This window comes from Manduca sexta, chromosome 28, assembly GCF_014839805.1.
Source record: "Manduca sexta isolate Smith_Timp_Sample1 chromosome 28, JHU_Msex_v1.0, whole genome shotgun sequence".
NCBI lineage: Eukaryota > Metazoa > Arthropoda > Insecta > Lepidoptera > Sphingidae > Manduca > Manduca sexta.
Window position 1 is genome coordinate 10,212,693 of NC_051142.1, and position 25,952 is coordinate 10,238,644.

A 25,952-nucleotide genomic window follows, 5' to 3' on the forward strand; every position below is an offset into this window, starting at 1 on the left:
AACAATGTAATATATTTAAATAAACAGATTTTGTACTAATATATTTTTTTTCTTTTCATTAGTCGTAATTAATTACCTAATTTTTTTAAATGTACACAATAGAGTATGTTCCATTTATAATTAAACTGGCCGAGAAATTTCATTGTACATAGCAGCTGTCGCTCCGCTCTCCCCTCCACGTTTTTCTACCTGTTCGAGATCCCTACTGCTATTTTTATACACAGGTATCTTTTAAAAATGTTCCTATATGTCTTCTCAGGTAAGATTTAACATATAAATAAAAAAAAACTGTTTAAAGTGAAAATATTTGGTCAAACATAATTTTTTTATAATAATTTGTTTAAACAATGAAAAAATGGAGTGCACAAAAAAATTTTGGGTAAACATTGCAATTTATAGTTTAAAAAACAATATCTCACATCGATCATATTAATTCATTCACTATAACTCTAATCCGAGGTTTTACGGTTTTGAATGCTCCAGGCACTCCACTATAAAACATTATGTAAAAGTATCATATTCGCACTGATAGGAACATGAAACCGTAACAGAGTTTCGGATGTGATAATATAAATATTAATATTGCATACACATATTGAAATGATAATTATTGTACTTTTAGAAGAAATATAACAATGTTTCGTAACCATATCGTCCGATACGAAAACAAAATAACTGGACCTTAACTACGATAAGCTAATAACTACATGAGAACGGACGACTGACGGAGCTTGTACTTAACTCTTACATTTATATCTGTCCGTGTAAACTTAAAGTAAACACGAAAACTCTTTTTAAATTATTCTATTGGATTTTAATTATGTATATTATTACCAATAAATTCCTTTATATAAATATACAACGGAAAAAACCAAAATGGACGGACAAGGTCGGAATTAACGCACAAACGAATTAATTTATTAATCAAATTTATGTTTTAATTTCACGGTTTGTTTTTTTGGGCTGCAGTTCAAATTAATTTCGTTTCATATACATAATATTCAACTGAGAATTCAGATTAAATTTCATGAGTGGTTTTCCGTGAAAGTACTTTTAGTATACTTATTACATTTAAAATATATCGAGAGGTAATTTTTCACAAATACAATAATGTATAATACGAATGTATACACATATTTATATAATTCAAACTAGTTGATACTGGTGCAATTATATTGTTATTATAAATTTATTACTGGTATTCCATCTTAATGATTGCCCACTAACAGTAAAATACGTTAATTATATATTTAGGAAGTCTGTTAATTAAGAAATTTTATTCGGTGTTATATTCTATTCCATATTTTATTAATCTACCAAATGCTTGGAGAGTTTAACCGCAATGAAGACATTGATAAATTTTCCAATTCAGTTTTAAAACTTAATTAAGATACTATATTGTACTTATTGTTATGTATTAGTTTCGGGTACGAATGACATATGTACTAACTACTAGGTATGTAATATAAGGCCATACAGGTACCAAGTCGCGAACTAACCGGATGTGCCTATCTTTCCATTGTTATCAGATGATTTTGTCATTACACAAGCCTTGATCACAATGACAAAAATAAATGCTACAGGTGCAGGTGACGTAATAACGTAGATGAATACTCATTAGATATGCCTATTCTTGTCTATCAGTACATCTTGTGCGCGACGCAAACAAAATAAGCTTATCTGCTGCTTGTCGAGTTTCGATTGTAGTTAACGCATACACAAATGTCCATTAGCATTTTATTTAGATGTTAATTATATGTTCACATAGTTTATAATACTTTGAATTCAAACTCAGCCCCGTTACTAAATGTACCAGTAAATATGCTACACTAACTTTTACGCGCGGCTCCGCCCGCGCGAGACTGTTTTCCGGGTTAAGTATTTCCCCGGGACAAAAAGAAGCATAGCCTTCTTACGTCACTTGCTATAGAGCAAGTAACGTAGTCTCCTATTAGTGAAATAATTTTATAAATCAGTTCAATAGTTCCAGAAAATAACTCCTACAACCAAATAAAGTTGAAAACTTTTCCTCTGAATAATATTGGTATAGGTTAAAATCCTTTCGCTATTAGATATTTCAATGTAAATACCTATACGTATAATTTATTCAAAATCAAACGAATTACTAATAAGTGTAAAATTCCATTTTTACACACCTTGCCGTATGGCATATACAGACCCATTAAAGAGTTATTTAATTTACTAATTACGCGGGTTTTAACTGTATTATTTATGTTGCGGTTCTAGTAGTTTCCGAAGTGCTGTAATTTTATTTTTTATTGTATTTATTATCTTGCAGTTTATATAGAATGAGGGAAGTCAAATGTCCGATATGTTAGACGAAACAAACAGCACCTCATATTACTTAGTATAACAAATAAATAATTTAAAGCAATATGTTAAATGAAGTAAAATGAAGAAGATAGAATAATTCCGCCTAGCAGGCATGTTATTACCTACAAAGTCGGTGCAGGTCTCCGCGCCAGTTCGATCTCACAAACAACTCTATATTTTTAAGTTACACGTGTATTATTAATTATTGTCTTTTTAGCTTTAAAGATGAAGTAATACATTAAGTGGCAGTCTGTAGATCTGATTTTAATGGTACTCTGAAAATATGAAGTTTAGGAATCCGCGTAGGACCGGCGTGGACGAAGATCAAGCCCTATCCCCTTGTAATAGTAACCAGCAGTAGGCTGATTTGGTACAGCGCTAATATTATTACAAAATAAACTCGCTTACTTTCATCTCAATAGGCGAATTTTGCGCGTCACCAGACGATGTTAACAGAGACATTTTGCTCAGATACAATATTATTTATATAGCATAGTAAATGTAGTGTATTTTTAAATATTTACATTATCAACAACTTTATTTTTCTAACCATGACTTACAACTTTATAAGACAATCTGACATTATTCTATTTTCAGCAGTTTAAAAAGGTTTACATTCCAAAAATTTTAGAAATTAAATTCGTACAGAAACCACTGACTCGATAAAAATATAATTATTATTTAGTGCCCAAATTACATTTTTCATATCATGAGGAAATTATCGAGAATCTAAAAACTCTAAATAATAATATCACATTCAGAGATTCAATTCAAATTTGTAAAAAACAGGTTTGTGGTTTCATAATTATGAACGTAATAAGGTTATGAACGTGTGCGGTGAGTTTAATTTAATTACACTCATTTAAACATGTATATAATATATTAATTTACATTCTGATAGTAAAAAGTGGAAATGTAATGGAACATGGGGACAAAATTGTAACACCTAAAATGTATAATGCAGATTACTGTCTACTGGCGGAGGTAACAACTACTATTTTCTAATAATTACTCGTGTTTAAAATGCACGAATGCGAGTTGACGGCCTTCGGATGGCGTTTTAATAATCTCCATGCGGGGCCGCAGGCTCTCTGCAAGTTGCGTTGTAACTTGTAAAACTCTGACGGAGATCTGGAAACTCGTTTATTTTTGTCTAGCTCATTAACTTCATAACGTGGCATAATGCGTCAAACTCTGTATTTATTATATTGCCTTGTGATTGAACGTATGCTATTAGAATATAAAACAATACAAAATAAGTTGTAGGAACAGGCAAAATAAATGTATTTTCTAATACAATCACGAACCTGCATTTAACAGTGAAAGATTTATTCAATTTAATAAAAAATTAAAGTACAGTAGTATATTTATAAAGACATGGCAGCTTTGATAATTTTTACCTCCGCTAGACAATTCGCATAGAGTCATATCCATAAATAATGCATACCAACTAGGCGTCCAAGACATACGTTGAAGAAAAATATAATGTGTGACTGGGCACGAGTATTATTTTAATGTATATGGATGGTCGTTGTTTTAAGACTCGTGTGTCGCAATTCTTTACTGAAGTGAAATAAGTCTATACGAAAAATCCAACAGAAATTCTAAGGTGTACAAGTAAACGTTCATTTTCTTATTATTTATTTCAGGGAGCTATATAACACAAGACAGTTTTTACAACGTAAGTTACTTCTAGTTATTAAGGTTTATAGTTATTTTATCTTATGATGTGTACATTTAAATTTAATAAAGGTGCTATTAAAAACTCATTAAATCTGTACAACCAGGTAGGTATCTGTTATATAAAAACTGCAAATCATTATTACTTTTGTATCCATTTTATACCAATTTATTAAAGTAAGTTACATGTGCGCACTTCACTAAAGCTATAAGTGCTTATAATAAAATCAAAAAGTATTGAATCCAGCCTAGCCGAATTTAGACCACGGCGGCCAATCTCAACAGAGATCAGCCGATATTATAGTGCACGAGTTTGTAATACACAGGTGCACTCTCTGTTCTTACACTCTCGTAGTGCAGACAAACAGCATTACAACATGACCGGATAGATATCAAGAGCAGTCCAACGGCTTTACATGATTTCCGATGTACGGGGTTATCACACCGCCAACTTCCTGACTCCGAGCTGATCAGACATGAGAGTAATTTTTAAGATGGAAACTTCCAGTATTAGTAATAACTGCCACGACCTGAGATTCGAATTTAGCACCTCAGAGCGGTTATTGTACGCAAACCGCGTAAGCATTATAACTACGCCACAAAGGCATTAAAAAAAAAAAGTGGATCTCAACTAACGCTTTAATTAGCAAAGAAATATTGAAAATTTAGATTTCCTGCCGTGTATTAAATGCAATTTTGTGTTTAGAATTTTTGTTTCGGCCTTTAAAATTTAATATGACGAAATTTTAAAGGCAGAAATATCCATGATTATTAATTATTTTACATTTTTCTTTCAACTGCGAGAACTAATCACTAACTAGACGTGAATTTAAATTCTTTACTTGCCAATACTTGTTTAGTTACCCAGATTAAAGCCGAAACAAAATGTATGAAAATGGACCTTGAGCTACCACCTTAACTGTATGAGATGTTTTACTTCTTACATTACCTTTATCATTTATAACGTAATTTTGTTTTTTATTTAAGCACGCAATTATTTCGGAAATAATATTGGTGACACCACATAATCAATATCAAAGCGTAAGGCGGTTTATAAAAAATAAATACAATTAGAAATTAAGTAACGAACCACTATAATAAAACAACTACATATATTGAAAACTACTACAATATTCAAATCAAAATGATAAAAAGATAATAATATGTGAATTCGTCGCTTAAATTCAGACGAGTTCGTACAATCTACTAATTTATTTATATAGTGTAAATATCTAGTGTGCATTCGTGCAACAACTAGCCTAATAACAGAAATCATTCATAATAAAGTCAAAATATCTTAACATTAAGACATCAAAAGTCAATACTACGGCACACTTGACTTTTGACCCTAGTAGAAACGGTGCAAAATGCAGATCTCTAGCGAAGAAGTGCATAATCTCGCATTGAGAGTGATCACACAGAATAAGACTTGATACGTTATCGTATCTACGTTTTCAGCGTTTTTAATAGGACATAAAAGTATTTGATAACACCGTGGGAGTTCAAATTAAATTGTACTTTATTATTATTTTTAAAAATAGTTATGGAATAATATTCGTAATAAAAATTATGTAAGATTTCCGACAAGCTACATACGTGAGTTGCTATTAGATTTTTTGCGGCAAACACGTGCTCCAAGCACAATATAGAATAATCGAGACCAATGAGTTTATACATTTTAACATAAAATTAATGTCATCTTGTACATTAATTAGAATTAAGAATTATTTTATATTCTAATTCTCTAAAAACAAAACAAACTAAATCGAATATTATGTAATGACATTTAGCCTGATGATGCAATGAATGGATTAGACTTGACCCTTGCAACAGCCACATGCACAGATATTTGTATGTTATCAAGTCGTATTCGGTGGTGTTCATGCGAGAGAGATGGTACCTCCTGCTGCGGCTCCTCGCCGAGCGAGTCGCCCAGCGCCTCGGCCTGGCTCTTCATTATAGAATATATTTTCACGTACGGTGCCTTCAGCAGCTATGCGCAACCGTATATAATGATATTAGAAAATTATTGAACCCCGAACAATAACGTGGTAATTGAACATTTCATTTTTCACATAATGCGGATTACGATCATAAACAACTATATTTATGATTATAATCTAAATTTATACTACATTTTGTGCATTGTGTCATTATCAGTATTAGTATGTGTCAATATCATTGACGTACATTTTGTGATTTCTAGCATTTACCACATTATTAATCGGGGAAAGGATAAACCTTTTTGTGTCAAAAGTTTGATTTGTTTGTTCAAATGTTTGATTATGATGTACTCGCAATGGTACATAAGTTGAGTCGGTCATATTTAATGAAACTCGTGTGTATGTGGTACATTGTACAGTATGTACTATGTAAAGGTAGGACGCAAATCCAATTTGATACATAACGGTTATAACTAGACCATAGAGCTGTGACAAATAAGTATTATACTGTAAGCGATAATGCGTTCACAAATGAGAGCGAATGTTCGTGAGTTTTGTTGTGGTCCTTTGTTTATTAACTGAACATTAAATACGAATACAACTTCTTCAGGCTATAATTTCTTTTCCTTCGATACTTTTTGTTTACCTACTATTGATTGTATTAACGGAATAAAATATTGCCTGTCTCCACTCCTCGTGTTATCAGGAATGTTATTTACCTCATTTAATTTTGCCGCACAAAGTAATATACAAATTGGTCACTTACGTACTTTTAGACCAAACAATTACTGACAAGTCCAGTAATTTCCTTCACGAAATTATGTTTATGTTTTATTTAATCGCGAATAATTATATTCGTATTATACATAACGTACGTGACTTGCTTGAACTAGCAACAAATCCTGGATATGGTATCATTAAGAACGGTAAATTCAAAAAGTTCACTTCACACATAACTGTTTACGGCAGGGTGTATAATTATTTTGTTGACGACGCGTTGACGCCACATCACCACAATGGTAATCTAACCATATCGGTGCCATAAAAGGATCTCACAAATTGATTGTACAAAAAACATAAATGTGTTATGTAATGTAGTCTGTGCGATGCATAATTTTGTAAAGGAGTGTGTTAAGAAGCGCTGTTAGTCATGAAATGTGTTTGAAATTTCCAAAAACATGATAAACACGTGTTTGACTCGTGACGGTCTCACGAACATGGATTTAATTTGATAGCATTTTATATACGTGTGGTTGAATATAGTGTGAATGGTCATCATTATTGATGAAACAATTATACTTAATTATTCATAATATTAATGACCACGCTGCAATATCAAGGATATTATGTGTCAACAAATAACAATAGTATCATCTAGAAGGTTTACATAAAAATCGCGTAGTATCGGTTTCTTGTCTCATATCATTCAATACCGATAAACTTTTTATTTGGCTCAATAAAATGTATCATTAAAATTCTAGATTTTATTCGTGTTTTTGTGGACACATAATTCAAACGCAGGTACTGCAAATGGTCTGCAAGAGCGCGTTTGTAATTGTTATAAATAACGTATTCCAGTATTCAAGTGTGCTTACCTCCCAAGACTCGCGCGTGATGTCGGACACGTCGCCGGTGCTGCCGGTGCGCTCGTCCTGCGACAACACAACACACATATGCGTTACGTCACCGTGACCAGTACAACGAGAATACTCCACCCTCACTGCCTACGTCTATTTTATGTTTATCATGTACATTCTAATATTTAAAACTTAAATTAGAATTTCTTAAAATGTTGACTTTATATTGCAACAGTTCGTAACTGAAAATTTTCCACTTGAATCTCATATATTTTCGACTATATACCCGATCACTAATCGCGCAAAAGTTACACGAACAGTTAAGTATAGATTTTTAAATTAGAAAGAAAATTTATTATGTTGAAACTAAAATATCTTAAACTGAACAAATATTAGACAGGCCGTTGGTCCTTAGTATATTAGTTTAATATAATATTAATGGCGAAATTCTTATCTGAGTGAGTGATGATGATGGAAAACGAGATAATTTATTGTTTATTAAACGCGGCTTTGGGCGAGTTGATTCAAGGCGGGCCCAAATCAAAAGGGATTTTCTGCTGTCATCCATGTGTGTAAATTATATATTATTAAACGTGCGATAACGCCACGCCTGTTTATATTATGGCGTTATAATATGCGATGTACAATAAATTTATAGTTAAATTAAAATATGATGTTTTCAAATAGATTATATTTCATTATGGGGTATTTCTTCTAGACTTTTACGTTCTACACAATATACTTATATTGTCTGCAGCATGAATAGAGACCCTCGGCAGATACATGAAACTGATGTAAAGTGGAGCTGTTAGTTTCGTAAGGTTCCGAGTACTCCGCACTCGCACCCGCCACTGGTACTTCTGTAAGCGAGACACCGAGCGGTGAAGCTCGATGAGTCTCTGAATCTTACTATCTTACTGCTTACTCAATATTATAAATGCGAAAGAGAACATTTTTGTTTGGTTTGTTAGATATAAACTCAGAAAAAGCTCAACGGATTTAGATTAAATTTGACACACGGTTAGATTATATACTCGATTAAGACGCAGGCTACTTTCAGCTTACAGCGTGGGTTTACCACAAACATGTTTTGTTTTTGCGACAAATAACTATTTTCTTCGCCCCATTGTCGTAGCGCATCTAATCTGTTGTGTGGTCTACTTAACTATCTACGTTGTAAATGTTATCACTAATGCAATTGAGACATAATATAAATATTGGGTTTGTGAATAATTGTAAGTACATTCATATATTATTGCACGTTATAAACGGTCGAAAGCAGCTAACCACGACCGCACTGTATTCAACAATATTACACTGTTTTGTAGAGCCGGTTTGTGTATATGCGACAATCGATCAATTGGAAAAATTTTTAAAGGTTTTATATCCCTTGATATGACTGCACAAGTAGTCAGCTAAAATTAACTGCTTCTAACAGCTTGTTAACTTCTTAATAATAATAATAATATTTCAGTTTAAAAAAAATCTTCCTAAAGTTGTCCTAAGAGATAGTCCTTAACATAACACAGATGCTAAGTAAATGGCGTGAAATATATATGTAGTTTTCTAGCAATCTACGTATCATTTGTTTGTATCTTTCTAGATCGCTTCTAGCATTAGTAATCACGAACGAAGAGTAATAGTATTGTTATTGACCTTGTGCCCGGGCTTGGCGTCGTCGTCGTCCCACTCGGTGTCGCTGTCGATGAGCTCGTATCCCTGCGCGGCCACGTCGCCGAGCGGCCCGTACCGGTCCGGCACCCAGTGCGTCAGGAACTTGAACAGGTCGTCCACCCTGCCAACAACATGCACCTTCAACCACTGCCACTCGTGTGGTTCTACTCCTTCTATACTCAACCTGTAACCTGGGCCTTACCATGCGATATCGCGAGCATTTGCAAGTGGACCAAGAGACTTCAAAAATATTACTACACAAAACATTTACCTAAGATCACTTGAACGATATATTGACCTTATAATAATAAAATCACTCAGTTAATTGTGAATACTTTTTATTCAACTAAATCTAAATATAATATTTTTGTTACGTTTCTAGACATTTAAGCAGGTCTATGTATTTCCGCCCTGTGGAATGAGGGCGTTCGGAGAATTCCACCACGGTATCCCCTGCCTGTCGTAAGAGGCGACTAATAGGGGCCACGAAGGGGGTCGTCGGCGGGCAGCAGGGGGCTGTCCGCCCTAGTGTATTTCTGTGCATGTTTGCACATTTGTCGGTTGACCCCCGGGATGGACGGCAGTGTGTGTAGTTGGCCTCACGCTGCCGTAGACGCCGAGGGCGTCCTTCGGTGCGCGGGGGCTTCTGAGCCCCCCCCCCCCCATCCGAGACGGGCCGCAAGGCGGCACCGCGCTGGGGTGGCTGCGGTCGCAGACTAGACACTTCAACGTCAGAGGAAGCCCGCAGCCGTCCCTAATGCGCCGAAGAGGGTAGGCCGTGCATAGGTTAAGTTGTATATAGGGTTAGGGACTCGGCCCGGCGGTCGCCCGAAGATCACCATCAAATCCGGGCGGCTCAACGCCGGGCCGTAAGGCACGGTTACCCCAGCATAACCGCTCAGTCGCCCCCCACGAAGGCTGGGCGGTAGTAGTAAGGGACTTGTTCCGCGAAACAAAAAAAAAAAAAAAAGGTCTATGTATTTACGTGGTGATCCGAGGCATCGTAAGAACGTATAAATAAATGGTTGAGCATGGTTGCTGTAGTCGATACAAATGCGTTTTTACAATCAAAAACATACGTAATGATGTTGCACTGATTAGGAATAATATTTAAAACTGTTGCCTTTTTCCACACAATAGCTGTGGTGATTAATCTCGCACCATATAAATTAATTTATTTAGGATGTCATTAGCTAGCGCGTGTTTAAGCGTGCCTTCTATTGTTCTCTTATAAATAAAAATAATATGACGATTGGTGACATTAACTACTTTTTGGAAAATTTATTATATTCCATGGCGTTTTAATTACATTCATAAATGTCCAAAGATTTGTAATAACGTTTATAGACTTAGCTTACGCTTATTCACGTTAGGGTATTACAAGTTATAGTTAAGGTACCTCAAGTTACAAGAGAATGTTACCTGTTTCTAGGTACTCCAAACCAGTACTCGGGCTTCATGCGCTTGCGTCCGTAGGACATGAGCGGCGTGGTGCGCGGCAGCGGGCGGCCGGCCGGCTTGCCCATGCGCAGCCGCAGGTACAGCGGCGGGTCATCGCTCGGCCGCGCCGGCCGCGGGATCAGCTCTGCACATACAAATATTACGTGATGAAAATTCACCGCAGCTGTTTTCTTTAAGGTTAACTTTCATTTCATCCGTTAAGTGTTAAGGTTATAATTCCTCCTTAGTTCAATATTTTGTTTTCCGATATGCTATGGAGGGGAGTGGACAATTCATATTTCCAACTACTCCTCTTTCTATTTTATTCATTGCGAGTTAATAACAGATTAGAGTTCCTTAAGACTCGTCGTACTTTGCAATTCATAAAATGTTTGCCACTGCAGATCCTGGCTCACAGGATCGGCAGTGTTGGATGTGAGGACGGGATGGTCTCAAACCGATTTATTATATTTAAAATATCAGTGAAGTAAACATCACATGGTGGGGCTGTCATTCAGATAAAAGACACCAGTACTAACTGTCGAAAGAAGCGAAGAGATCTGGCATATCGTCCACGGAGACCATGCTGCGGTAATCAAGCCGCGGCTGCGTCGCGCTCGACGCGGACTTGGTGTGCGAGCGGCCGAAACCACCCAGAGAACTGCGTCTGCGCATAAACCGACCGATTGATGACAATGTTTACATAGTGCACATAAAATTAATAAAGTGTTCAGTTTATTACTGCCAAATGTGAATTTTCATGAATATAGACTGCATCTTCGTAAACTTTGAATAACCATTACCTATTGTATCACTTTTCAATACTTAAATTTGACCACTAGCGGAACTTATGACCTTAATCATACCAATATAACATATCCATTTTCTTATAAACTGTTTAAATTGTGGAAAAACTGTTCGTAGCTTTTATTGCACAATCAATAAAATAGTTAATTCTAAAATATAGTCGATTCTCTTAGGATGAGTAAATTGCTTCAAAATAGTCTTGTAAAATTATAATTTTTTGTGACTTGAGGGAAAAAAAATTGTGAAGGTGCAGTAAGCCGCAGTAGGTAATAGAATCGTATCACAACACACTCCAACATTCCAAAGGGGTGCCGGACACAAACAGAGTGTGAACTTGCAGAAAAATAAAAATATTGCAACAGAATACATTGTGCCAATTGAGTGCTCACTAGAAAACATCAAATAGATTCACATCGTCTAAAGTATTATGTGCTTTTACCACATTGGGTTAAATCGATATAATTTATTAGTGGAAAATATACCGTTTCTTGTTGGTTATGCGATGAAAAGTAAATGCAGTAATTTACAATAACTATAATAAATAACATCCAACCGTAATTCTGTTATAATAAAATATTTTTAATTTGTTCCAAAATATCTCTGAGGTAGGGCTATATGAAATAAGATAGATATTAATTAAATAAACACCACCTGCGGAAAAATGATCATTATTCGTATCACAACAAAACTGGTAACATCTTTACCAAATCACACTCTTCGAGTACACTCTTAGAAGCTAATCATGCATGTTGCCAACATATTTGCCAAATAGTGCCAATAATTCGATGATCGCAATGAGATGTTGTGAGGAGATGCTTCACCATGAAGAATGATTGACGATCATGATCGCATCCTGTGATAACTATAATGACGTTTAGCTTCAGACATGACGGCTATGGTACTGTACCTAACACATATACAACATGCCAATCAGCACAATCATTACTCAATTTATACACACAATTACTGAAAATAATCCCAAACTTCAATTCCGCATTATCGGAATGATGATTATAATTTTAGGCGAACTCTTCTAATGTACTAAAACAATGACAACACTAAATCTATGGACTGAACAATATTACACTACCATTTTTGGACTGGAAATTGATTTAATTATTATGTTTAATGATTTATCCACATACAGAATATAGACAACTACAAGTTTTGGATATTTTTCAGTGGCACTGCGTGATGGTAAGCAATAATGAATTTTGGATTTACGTTATCAGCTGCCTGTCCAAAATACATTACCATGAAACACAGGACAATAGGAAACGAGAGACATATTAATGCCAATGACAACACCTAATTTAAGACAGAGAAGAGTGATACACAAACGACAAACAGCACGCGCACGACGGCAACTTTATACCTTCCACAATGTGATTTATTTAAATGTTTAAAAAGGCCGTAACAAACAGCATTGAAGCTTGGCTTTCGATATTATAGACATTAATAATTTAGTATTTAATGTTTTATTCCATTACCAAGAATACACAAAAGCATAAAGCGATTATATAAATATTAGCGGTAAGATGACGTCGCGTGGTGCAGTCGGTCGTCAAAGGCACATTGCAGTTGGCACATCGATATTTTGCAGCGGAACGTGACGTCACGTACCCCGATGAGAACACGTCGTGTGGCGCCTCTTCCGACGGGGTTTTACTCAGGAACAAACCAGTGCCAAATTCCACTAAGTTCATTGGGGAACTTAACCGGCCAATGAACAGAGCGGAGTCGCATCAATTTTGGTATATCCCCGTTTGCATCCACGGTAGCAAAGGAAAATTATCGCAAACATTATTTAAATTTTCATACAGCATGTGTATATGTGTGTTGCATGTCTTTGTGGCACTTTACTTGATAATAGTGAGTAATATCAAACCACTTCAATGATTTAAAATTAAATTAGTACAACATGTATCAGCGGTATGTTAGTGAAAAGCGTAGAAATTAAAAGAGCTGATAGATATGACACTCTTATTTTCATTCTACGCTCATATTATGTTACTCTTTATTAAATTATTGAATCATAATAGTGTAAATCGACCAATCAGTGTGTTTAAAGTATACTAATGTTGAAGTGTCACATCTATATAGGACAGGGATGACTGTGGCGGTTCGTACCTGTTGAACACCTTGGAGAAGACGCTAGTGTTGTGGCTGTCGGCGGAGGTGGGCAGCGAGTCCGCCTGCGACGCGGGCGCGCCGCCCGCCGCCTCGCCCGTCAGACCCTCCACCCACGACAGCGGGTACGACAACCTCTTCAGCATCTGGCCACGAACAGATAGTTAATATGGCAGTCAGAAAAACCTGAAGTGATTCTTGAAAGTGGTATATCGTGTACGCTACCTTATTCTTTTTGTCCGGTTTGGAAGCGTCATCTTTGGCGGCGTGCGCGGCGTGCGCGGCGGGCGCGGAGCCGTCGAGCGAGAAGGAGACGGTGGACTTGCGCGGCGCGCGGTCGGCAGCGCGCGCGGCCGCGGCGCCCAGCGGCGGCGCCGACAGCGGCGGCTCCGCGCGCGGCAGGCACACCGGCGGCACCCACTCCGCCGACAGCACGATGTCCGCGTCGCTGTACACCTGCACACACACATGCACGGTGCGTCTTATATACGTGCCGATACTTTTGCATAAATACAACAGGGTCTATCGATACCATTTCAAGTAATTCGTAATTGAAAATATGTTTACATTTTAGACCCGAGTTACGAACCAAAGACATCATAGATATCGTTTGAATAAGTAACCAAATATCGATAGACTTTAGTTACGGTACTTATAAATATGACATGCACAAAACATAAGAAGAAAAGTTCAACATACAAAGAAATTTTATACTGGACCCAAGATTCAAATTAACAAAATATTGCATTACATACAACATTTCGTCACGTGTAATGAAACAATAACGGACACAAGAATATTTCATAGAAAACAAAAAATACATATCAATAGACTGTTTCGAAAATATCGAATAACCAAAACCAGTGAAGAAAGTCCAATAAGGAGTTCGAACACTTTAAAAAAATCGATAACGATAGAAGACCAAATATTCAGCCACAAGAGACTAACACCTCTCCAGTCTTCTTACCTCGTCGTTCGAAGACATCGACATCCTATTAACATTGGGATGCAAAGTAACGAAATATTTCAAAAAGTTCGTCTCATAGGCCTTATCGCAATGCCAGTTGTCGTACATGGAAACATCTGTCTCGGCCGCTTCGTATATAGTCTCTATATCAGGATGGTAATCATCATGATCGAGAAAATGGTGAACGTGGTGGTGACCCTAAGAAAATACGCATGTTAGTAATGTTCAATGAAAATTAATAACCAATGTGATGTTTTTATACATGTCGAAAACTTAAGTTTGCTGGTGTCGATTAAAAAACGAATGCTAATCTATGAAATAATAATATTACCAGGCCTGTATTATATACTGTTCCACTTGAGGACATGAAGCTCCCGTACCATTGAGAGGATTTAGGCCTTATATCACCACGCTGGTCTCGTTGGGTTTGGCACATTTTGCATACCTTCCAAATTCTTATGTAGAATTCTGAAGTATGTAAGATTCCTTACAATGTTTTCTTTCACTGTTAAAGTGAACGGAACTTAATATCGAGGTAAGTGAGAAGTCGCGCCACAATACCTTTTTGTTGTTGGGTGTGACGTGCAGCAGCGGGTCGCGGATGTCGATGCCGGAGTCGTGGTAGGAGAGCTTGACGAGGTGGCGCGCGTCGTCGGAGGGCTCGGCGGGCTCGGCGGGCTCGTCGCGCGCGTCGCTGTCGGGCTCGCCGCCCTCCGAGCCCAGCGACGGCGCCACGTCCAGGCTCTCCTCCTTGCACTGCGACGCGCTCGAGGACACCTGCACACGTACCACTCCATTGTAATTATGCTTTACTGGCATGTCGTGATAACAGCTGAGTGATCCATGTTTAGGAATAGCCACAGTAGCAGAGCAGTTACCAATGGGTTTATAGGATAGCAACATATTTCTGTGTTTCATTTTCTAAGACTAAAAGGCGGAATATTTTATTGAAAGTTTAATTGTTTCCCAAATACCTTCCAAACGATATATTTCTCTGACCAACTTTAATAAATATTCTTGAGTTGTTATTGGATTAGATTACCTCACTGCCCTGATCGATGGACATTCTATCCTTGCTTGGTATGGCCCAGTGATGATCGAGCAAAGATTTACGCCTCTCTTCTGTTGTCTGTTGCTGCAAATAGCCAAAAAGCAATATTGCGATGAGATATGAACTTCTATCATAGCTTTGAGACAAAAAGATGGTACTTTTAAAAACGATATCTTAGGTGATAATGCGATACCGCGTAACTAGCACTGGTAAATACTGCGCAAGTGTCAAAAAAGACAAATTGAGACTGATACATAAAATTCAAAGTAATCGACACTTATAGGTTTAACTCTTCTCTGAAAAAACTTATCTTGTCACTTACCCTATATTTATCAACTGCTAGGCTTCACGGTATTGCAGTATCCCTGATGATATGCATACTATCTTACCTGCAGAGCGGTGGGAGTGACGAGCTCCCGCTCGAAGGCCTTGGGGAAGGCGGCGCCGCCGCGGTCGTCGGCGTCGCCCGAGCCGGGCCGCTCGTCCGCGCCGCCGCCCTCCTCGCCGCTCGCCGCCTGCAGCTCAGGGAATGTCTCGTCCTACGGTTCATTGTAATTAATAATTATTAAAACTACCGCGGAACTAGCCAAATTAACCAAATTCAGACCTATATTCAACTTCCTTAAATAGACCAAAACAGTATCATATCAAAAATTACATTTGTTAGTTCTCAGTTATCGTGGGTGTATATTATGATAGTAATAAAATTATGAGTCTGTGTAATTAATGGTCATTATAATCTGTATCCAAGACTATAGGGTGATAAGTGCTACTGCTGAGCAATGCCCTGCGGGGCTTCGAATTTTGAACTTTGGTTGATTTTCTATCAAGCGAGGAACTGCATCGTCTCATTTCTCAAGAATAAAATAACTTACTTTGACTAGAAGGGAGTCCTTTCCGGGTGAATGCTCCGATTTATTCATGTAGTATATTTCAGCCTGCTCGGCTCTGAAACGTGAAACCGTAAACATCACAAACTGACCGCATCTAATTTTAGAAAGTCTCAGTGCCAATTAGAGTTTACAAGCGAACATAATTAATTTGTTTCACTTAACGTAACAACCCGTAGGCACATCGATTACTGACATCCGATAACCCACACGTTTCTTAGAGAATATACGAATGAATTTCAATTTAACGTCACTATTTTAGAAACGTTATGCAATGGTTACGCGCAATAGCATAATGTGAATTAAAATCGTGATTTAAATTGAATGATCTTACTTCACAAGGGAAATTAATACATTGTAACGAATTGCACAAAATGTAGTTTCGCTGAGCTATCAGAATATTTATAGATCATTAGAAAATTAAGTACAACTACGTATTGTAAATATTTTTTTTATGGTTGTTAACGAATACCTAAGGGCCCAGCTACGATGTTGCCGCTATGATTCAAACGCGACTCAGTGCGGCGCGGCGAGCGACAACAACAAAATATATACATATATAGGGGAGTATGAAGCACGCCACGAGACTTCGCCCGAGCGGCAACGGGAGCGGTTTTGTGTCGAGCGACAGCAAGCGAGCCAGGTGAACAAGGAAAAAGGAACAATGCCCGACACAGCAGTGCGAATAGCGGCGTCGAAACCGCGCCGCTTCCCGCTAAGTCCATATTCGTGACTGAGCACTAAGTCTGTTTACAACAGTGAGCGAATCGTTGCTATCGCATCATTACCCTTTAACTACGCAGTAAGATTCTTTTATCTAGTGAAAAAGTTATTTTTAAATATTATATACGGTAGATATCTTTGAATATAAAACAAAAATACATTTCATGACTCATTCGGTAATTTCATGTTTTCAATTTCATCAAGTCGATGTAAATGTTATTTGATGCACTGAGTATTAACACAGGTGTTAACTGATGACGTCATGCATTTGTTAAGTTTCACATTAATTTTACTTCGATTATAACTGCTAACAAGATCACGTGTACCACTAATGGCGAAACTCACCGTATCGGGTATTAAAATCATTTTGAGCAGTTCTAAAATCATCTCATAAATCATTAGAACACTACGCTTACTGCATATTGGTTAGTAACGTACTTGTGCGTATTGTTGTCCGGTCCATGCGTGCGCATGTGCGCGATGTCGTAGAAGATGGCGGCGTTGACGACGTACTCCATGGGCGCGATGACGCCGTACGACTCGGGCCCGTGCTCCATCACCAGCGTGTCCGACACGTTCGGGTCGAACATCACCGCGTTCGGAGTCACCAGCAGCACTCCGGACACCACGCCCTATGGGGAACCGTAATGCTAAGTTTCGACTAGCAATTTCTGGCGCAAGAAATTTTAGCTGCGCTTACAATAGCGACAATATTTCATTACTTCTATACACATATGACTGGGCGTTAGTTCTGCAAGCTTAAAATTTACAAAAAGTCAGTTTGCCGTGATTGTTTCGACGTTAATAATCGCTTGCGGAAGCCAAGTTGCTTGAACTACAAGTTTTCTCGCTAATCTACACCTCGTCTAACGAACTTGTTCATACAAATTTACGCTCCGCAAACAGCATTATTTAATCGCATTTTCACAAATGTACATTAGACTTAGATGGAATTATTGCCTTTAGAAAATTCAGAAAGTGTAAACTATAGAGTTATGGTGGAGCCCCTATTATGATAATATGTTGCCAACATAATAAGTTGCGATTATTTTAATGTAAATTTATTTTATCGTAATTATTATCGAGTCTACAGTTCAGCTCACATAGCTGTAATATTATTTCATACTTGTATGCATACTACAACTACGTAAATAACATTTCACGATAATATGATTAATAACATTTTCTGATGACGTAAAAATACGTAGCTATTTTTTATGCACATAATTTTCTCACCTGTACAAACTAAGCTCGTAAATCTGAGTCATAGTCATTACTTACATTTCACATTATAAGTATATATCGGTTTGCGAGCGATCATAAACTTGTTTGCTAACATAATAATAATAAGACGATAATTATCAAACAAAACGAGAAACAAAATTTAAAACATATTGAAGTTGCACAATAACAAAAGTTTTTAGAACCATGCAAAAGAATAATATAAAATAAAATAATTCTAATATAATTGTATTCAGTTTCACACCTAAATTTTTTGTGGTATATCTCGAAGGCATAGATTCGATAAAGTCATCGAGGGACGCAACGTCTAGCTCTCATAACACACCACACTCGCTGGCACGTAGAGTCAGCTCAATGTCTTTGTAAAGGTGCGCCAGTCTTATTTGATTGAATGATGTCAGATTTACTGTTGATTGGGCCACCCCACAACATGTCAATTACTAACTGCGAATAGCACGTTACTCGTTTAGACTGGTGGACACATGTAAGCAAACCAATTTTCCGAATTGCAACGAAATTATTTCGCCCGCTAATCCGCCGGGTTTGGTGTGTAGAGCGCTTTATAATTGGAGTAAATGATATTTACCATGAATTCCAGTGTAGAAATTGCGTGTGTCGATAGATAGCTAAGAAAAAAAAATGAATGTTTGGACCATGTACCTGTCCATCGGTGATGTGCCGCACGTTGATCTTGAGGAACCGCTGAGGCGCGCTGCTGCTGGCTGGCGCTTCGGGAGACACCGGCCGCAAGCTGTCCAAGATTTCTGCAATATAACACAACTTATATACAACAACAATATAGGGATAATTTTAATTTAATTATAATAAATAATCTTGTGAGAAAAACATTTAACCCAGAGTTTTTTTCCTAGTACTTAAACATTTCGCAGAAAAACGAAACATTTTATAAACATTATAAAATATAAGCCAATAATATTGACAATCAAGTCACACGCTGCACGTATCTATAATTATCACAGTGTGAATTGTTTAACTAGATTATCAGCAGTTATTATACTCAAGTGCTCTTCACCTTACTTCGATGCAATACATGACCAAATATATTTAAGCTATTATATAAAAAAAAAACTATAATGTTGTGTTATTGTGTTTACCACTATGAAATTTAGAAGTCCATACGTTAATTTCTATCATCGATAAATTTATTGCATGTACCACGGTACCAGTGTCGTAGGTATACTGGTTTTATCTTATTAGACTACGAAATACACCATTAGGTCATTTCAGCAGTTATCATATAAATTCATGAATATTTTTAGGGTTATAGAAATAATTTTAATAAATTTTCTGTTAGCGATGTTATTAACAAGACTTGTAAGTGTGTGTCACACGCACAGTAATCATACTATATACAGTTTTTAATGAAATGGTTCTATTTTTATTCCTTCGTATTCGTTTTCATTGTTAATGCCTAAAATGCAACCTACAACTACATAATTATACACTATGTAACAAAGGGTAATCAGAAAAGCAAAAACACATGTACAAAAATAAAAACTATTATTCTCACAATAGTTTTGATTTATGAAAAATTATAGTCACCTTGGTAATACATACGCTTTTTTCTCATTATGAAACAAGCGACATGATAAAAATGATAGCATGTTCTATGCAATTAAAAACTCGGTGTGTTTATTGCTGGTTATTACTCTAGAAACAACAAAAAGTTTTATCCTTCACGGTTTAATCATCAGTAAACGTTCCGGTAATATATTTTATAGCTAATCTAAATTTAAATCTATAAAAAAAAACAATCTTATCTTCGATTCCGCAATCAGAAATTATAACACAATTTTTGAGTAGTCAATGATACAAATATTAATCTGGAGCCGCAATGAAATCTATTTAATAAGTGTTCTTTGAGAAACTACCAGCTATACGTGTATTAACGCAGGAAATATTTCACAAAACACGATACATATAATTAAATAATCACCTATGAATAAAAAATGAAAGTTTTATGCATGGGGCGAGTGATAACTCATGACAAACAATTCTTTTTGCGGGAGAACACTCAACGCTTATCATCAGATTAACAAAACATGAGTAATCTTTTTCATTTCAACATATTAAATCAGTGTTAGTGACTATTTCCTCTTGAAGTTAAACCTTATATTGCATCATTAAATTTAAAACTGAGTCTTTTTCTAAATACGCCCTGGTGTAAGATTTACGAAATTATTATAATACGTAATCGTACAAATATTTATATCTTTCCGATCCGAGCAGATTTTATTTCAACTACAAACTTTTGTAAACCGAAATTAAATTGTTGCTTATCAATAGCAGTACGTAGTTGGTCCATTACAGTAATCATCGTGTAACGTGTACCATTGTCATTCGTTTAGAGTGACAGTGGCTGTGGAGCTCCTTTTATTCCCATTTCAGCTCGCTCAATGAAAACGAGCGACATTAGTGTCCTTGGAACAATTTCTAAACAGACACGAGCTTATGATCGTATTGTTCTGTTGAATACCAACCACAATGTATAGCTAACGAATAGGTAAGTAATGTAAATAGACGATCGGTAAAGAGATTTAAAACGACACACTTGCTAACACTAATGATGTTTATTTACAATGTGTCATAACCTTTCATTCATTCTCTCGCTGAATACATTATTCGAATGACATCTGTACAAACGTATCAATACCATTAAATGTATTTTGTGTGGTGGAATTACGTCCGACAACATCAACATAACCTAAATATTATAGAAGTAGTTACATGACATGTAGATTAATAAATTAATAATGTTTATAAAACAATATTGCACCTTTTTCCTGCGGCGGTTCGCTGGGAGCACCTTGTGTTGACTCAGATGTGTTGTCTCCGCTCTCCGACGGGCCATCTGAATCCTTGTCGCCATCTGGAATGCAATACGACACATCAACCACTACCCCTGTTATTTGTATACATACACTCCGTTGAAATATGTTGACAAGAACCGCTAATTGGCAATATCGGAAAGCACATGATATGAGTACTAATTAACGAACGCGAAAACATGAACGCACCGTGATACCACCGCTTCAGAAACTCAAAACTAAACATTGTTGCACGATATCGGCGCAAGGTCCATTATATCGGTACATTTATCACTTGTGATAAAGAGAGTTCATATTATCTAGGTGGGCAACGACTAACAAACGTAACGGCAGTCGGGAGACGTGGCCGGCACGGCGAGACTTTATTGAGGCCGTTCTGTAAAACGTAATTCAGTGACAAATTAAAATAGAAACCGCGCGTGATCGCGTCGCGTTCGAGCCCGAGCGCTGCCGAGTGCGCACTCCGGCCGCGAGTTGCGGCGACTGTTGTAACTTTTGTTTGCCGTGTAAATAGGAGAAAAATTTGTTCCATGTCTACGTCACGCATGAATGAATAACACCAAGGCTGTGTGTTATTGTTTTGCATCGCGCCTGGACAATGCGGTGTGGCGGCGATAATGTGTATGCAATCCATGTTGCCGATTCCATTATCAGCGTACCAAAATAATATTATTCCCGGTCTCGTCCATGTTTTGTTTTATTTATTTGTGTCCAAAGTATGTCTCAACTGCACTGTTTGTGCTATAGTTCTATAAAACCGGTGTGACTCGGCCAATACTTGTTTTAAAGAGCATCCCATTACACTTAATGCTAATAATGCGGCCCATTAATAAAATGACCTATTAATATCATAATTCCCTATTTAGGAATAAAAGGAACAATGTATATATAATGTACATATTTAATACAGTTAGTAATTAATTGAATTTTGAATTTGTAATCTTTATACGATCACTTAACTTTGGATTTGTATTTATGTTCCTATAGCAAAACATACCATAATTATTACAAATGTGTATAAAATAACTAATGCACTAATGTATTCCCAAATGTAAAAAATAAATAACAAAATATAATTTTGTGGTTAAACTGTTAATGATCGTTGAACTACCTTGGAAAAGATTGAGTGCTAACTAACGGTGACAAAATAAAGGCATGAAATCGTAGCTTCTAAACAAAATAAACTGCCTGCTGATTACAATTTATTTATAAATGGATTTCTTGAACTCGCCCTTAACTTTATCATTAACACCCGTGTAGCAGAGTGTAATACAACAACTCTTTTCTATGTTTTAATGCTTATTTTATTTCCAACAATCCGATGTCATTGTTCAATACTTTCCAATCAAACAGCAACTTTGCCTAATGCGGCAACTCTGACTCTTGGAAAAAAATATACACAACACAACAACTATATGAAAATTATACACTGTATTTAGGGTTCATTAAATGGTTTTAATGAGTAGTTAACATAAGGCAGGATGATAGTGACAGTCACAAGGCATTAGTAAACATCAGTAAAAAGGAGGTCTTTGGATGTCAATATTTCATTACAAAAATAATTTAACGATTGATAATTTAATAAATTCGCCTGCTTGCTGTAGTGGCATAGGATTTTGATGTCGACGACTCTTAGATCCCAGGTTGGGCAACACTTCGTTATAGTTTTGTATAGACTAACCATCAAAACAAAAACTGCCTTGAGGGCGTCACTTTTTCATTTTAAAAGTAAATTTGTCATTACAAGAAATAAGTTCCATATTTACGACAACATGACGAGGGTTTTTATTTTTCTCTTGAAGCTATAACATTTGACCGCAACTCGAACCCCATATAGAAATTTATGTTGAAAAATATGATCTTACCTACATGAAAATGATTCATTAAATATTTATTTTACAGGTTCATTTAAATAAATTTAATTTGTCCATATACTATCGACTATTTAAGTTAACAGCAACAAACTGAGTGAACGGAATTAGACTACTCTACCAGTCCAATACAATTACAAAACACTTACGTTTCCAACTGCTCTGACCGTATTAATGACCTTTCTCAGAATCACAATGTGAGCGTGAATTTTTCAACATTATCATACTTTTTTTGGGTGCTTGTAACTGGGTAGTACAATTTAACTGCTTGTATTTTCTTAGTAATAATGTATCAAATTAAATTACATTCATGCAATATTGCATTAAGCATAATATTATTAATTTAATAACGTTATTTGGTATTTGGAGATCTTAATTTTCTTTTTATGTATAGTAAATATCTCATCCTGCTCTAACAAGGATTAGATGAGGCCATCTTGATAACGCATTGTCATTGTGATAAACTCCTTCCAAGAATAAAAAACGATAAAGAAATGTAATCCTGTACTTATTTCGAACACAGTTCAGTGAATTTTGTAGTTTACAGTGTGATATAAAATATTGACAAGATAGTGCCGATATTAATCAACTAACAAACGAGACATCTAAGAAGCCATCTGCTCATTGACATAATATTATGTAAGTCGATTTATCATGTACTTACATCTACTGACATATCTAAAACAGAGCACTTATACGCAAATTTAGGATCATGTGACATAAATATAGGTCAGATATACTCAACCTGTGGCCTACTAAAGCTTTGCAAGTGTCCTAAGTTTGAAAAATTTACTAAAAGTAATAAAAGCAAAACTTTTCCCAAGATCACTCGAGTTGTATGCTAACCCTACAATTAATCAGTCACATTTGCTTGTGAATATTTTATTAAAATAAATTGCCCTTAAATTATTATGATGTTTTAGACACTTAAGTAAATCAATGAATTTAGGTTGTGGCCCGAGAACCTAAGTTCATTGATTTACTTAAGTGTCTTTTTTACTTGAGACACCATAACTACTTGAAGTCATTGAGGCCCGTGTAAAATAAAGATAAAGTTCAACTGTTATAAGTACTCACCAAAATATTCATTACAAAATATATTCTATTAATTATAATTTAAGCTAATTACAACCCTTTTATAACCAATCAATCCTATCGCATTTTTATTGCATGTCGTTCGTGATGACCCTATTGTCACTCAACTACTGAATGTTAAATTATTGTGATTCCTCGTGATGATTTGCGATATTCGTTTTTGTCTTTCCGTCTGAGCCAGGCGCTAATGGACTTTGCATTGAATGATTGATATTATAAATATACAGTGGCCAGCCAGTGACGGCCGATTTGAAGTTAGCCACAAGTGGTAGAAAAATTATTGTTACTCGGGAATAGCTGGTGACGTCAGACGGCGGAAGTCATGCTTCACTTCAGGCCGCCCATCTGAAGGCGCCTGTGCTCTGTACTGTATTATGTGCATAATTATTAAACAGTAATATGTCTCTATACATGGGTTCACTTATTCTTTTACAATGCCGAATATATAAAGATTCTTCGCAGAAGTTCTTTCGCTCTATGTGTCTCAGTGGCGAAGGGTCCATATAACCCGATTTCTGCCGGCTTCCCTTTATGAATTATGTCAAATATAATTATCATAACAACGATTTGCAGACTGTATTTATGCATATTAGTATCTATATGTTGTGTCGGGTTCCCTTTGGGAAAATTTCCCCTTTCGCCACAGATGTTTCTATGATCTAAAAAAATTTTTTTAGCATGTGACACCCAGTGTATAATACAATAAATAATAAGTGCGCGACGGTAACGAAACAAAACTTATGCATTAATCATTCTCGTCTTTACACAGCTTGTATTTGATACGTAATTGTGCACGACTTTTATATTTTCTGTTTTCGCCCATAACATGTTTTTTTCTAGTAGGTTCCTTTTGCTTTCATAATACCTACGTAGCATACCATATAAAGTAAATACGAAAATTTAAAAAAACTATTCTTTTTTTATTTTTTTTAATTTATTTAAATATACGGTAAAAAAATATGCCACCTTTTTTTAACCGACTTCAAAAAAAAGGAGGAGGTTATCAATTCGACGTGATTTTTTTTTTTTGTTACCTCAGAACTCGCTCATTTATGAACCGATTTGGAAAATTCTTTTTTTATTCGAAAGAATTTCTCTCCAGATTGGTTCCATAAATTTTTTTTCAAGATCGCTTCGGTAGTTTGGTTTTAAAATTAAAAAAACTAGAATAATTATGTCGTCCAAGAAAACGAAATCGCGAATTTAGCTTTCCTGTGACGTATTTAGTTATGTTTTTGCATTGAGTTTGGTTGACTGTACTTCTCACATACTTATACATATAGCATAACATCTTTTCCCCGTATCAGGGGTAGGCAGAGGCGTAACATTTCATCGCGATAGTCGTACTGTGTATGAAACATATCAGTTGTGTTTTTGTGTTGGGTTTAATTGACTCTACTTCTTACATACATACATATATGTATATAGCATCACACCTTTTCCCCTTTTTAGGGGTAGGCAGAGATGTAACACCACAGCGCGATAGTTGTAGTATGATCGAAATATATCAGTTGTGTTTTTGCGTTAGGTTTGCTTGAATCTACTTCTTACATACATACATATAGCATCACATCTTTTCCCCTTTTCAGGGGTAGGCGGAGGTGTAACATTTGAGCGCGACAGTCGTACTGCGTGCGAAACACATTAGTTATGTTTTTGTGTTGGGTTTAGTGGACTCT

General features: G+C 36.1%; 1 protein-coding gene across 11 annotated transcripts in view; it reads right to left on the bottom strand.

Moving 5' to 3' along the window:
* Positions 1-25,952, bottom strand: part of LOC115445541 (TLD domain-containing protein 2) — a 112,144-nt gene that overhangs the window by 15,398 nt on the left and 70,794 nt on the right. For 5 of the 11 annotated variants that reach the window (XM_037444559.1, XM_037444558.1, XM_030171849.2 and 2 more), the window contains 15 exons: positions 21,256-21,348; positions 19,119-19,222; positions 17,655-17,848; positions 16,479-16,551; positions 15,993-16,142; positions 15,595-15,687; positions 15,114-15,329; positions 14,553-14,750; positions 13,811-14,041; positions 13,586-13,731; positions 11,188-11,315; positions 10,631-10,793; positions 9,191-9,329; positions 7,553-7,609; positions 5,915-6,007 (listed from right to left, as the gene is read on the bottom strand). In XM_037444559.1, coding sequence (XP_037300456.1) covers positions 5,915-6,007; positions 7,553-7,609; positions 9,191-9,329; positions 10,631-10,793; positions 11,188-11,315; positions 13,586-13,731; positions 13,811-14,041; positions 14,553-14,750; positions 15,114-15,329; positions 15,595-15,687; positions 15,993-16,142; positions 16,479-16,551; positions 17,655-17,848; positions 19,119-19,222; positions 21,256-21,348 — 2,078 coding nt within the window. Of the gene's footprint in view, positions 1-5,914; positions 6,008-7,552; positions 7,610-9,190; positions 9,330-10,630; positions 10,794-11,187; positions 11,316-13,585; positions 13,732-13,810; positions 14,042-14,552; positions 14,751-15,113; positions 15,330-15,594; positions 15,688-15,992; positions 16,143-16,478; positions 16,552-17,654; positions 17,849-19,118; positions 19,223-21,255; positions 21,349-21,496; positions 21,806-25,952 lie in introns of those variants that run through there. The other 6 variants (XM_030171857.2, XM_030171853.2, XM_030171856.2 and 3 more) reach the window with 4 other exon arrangements.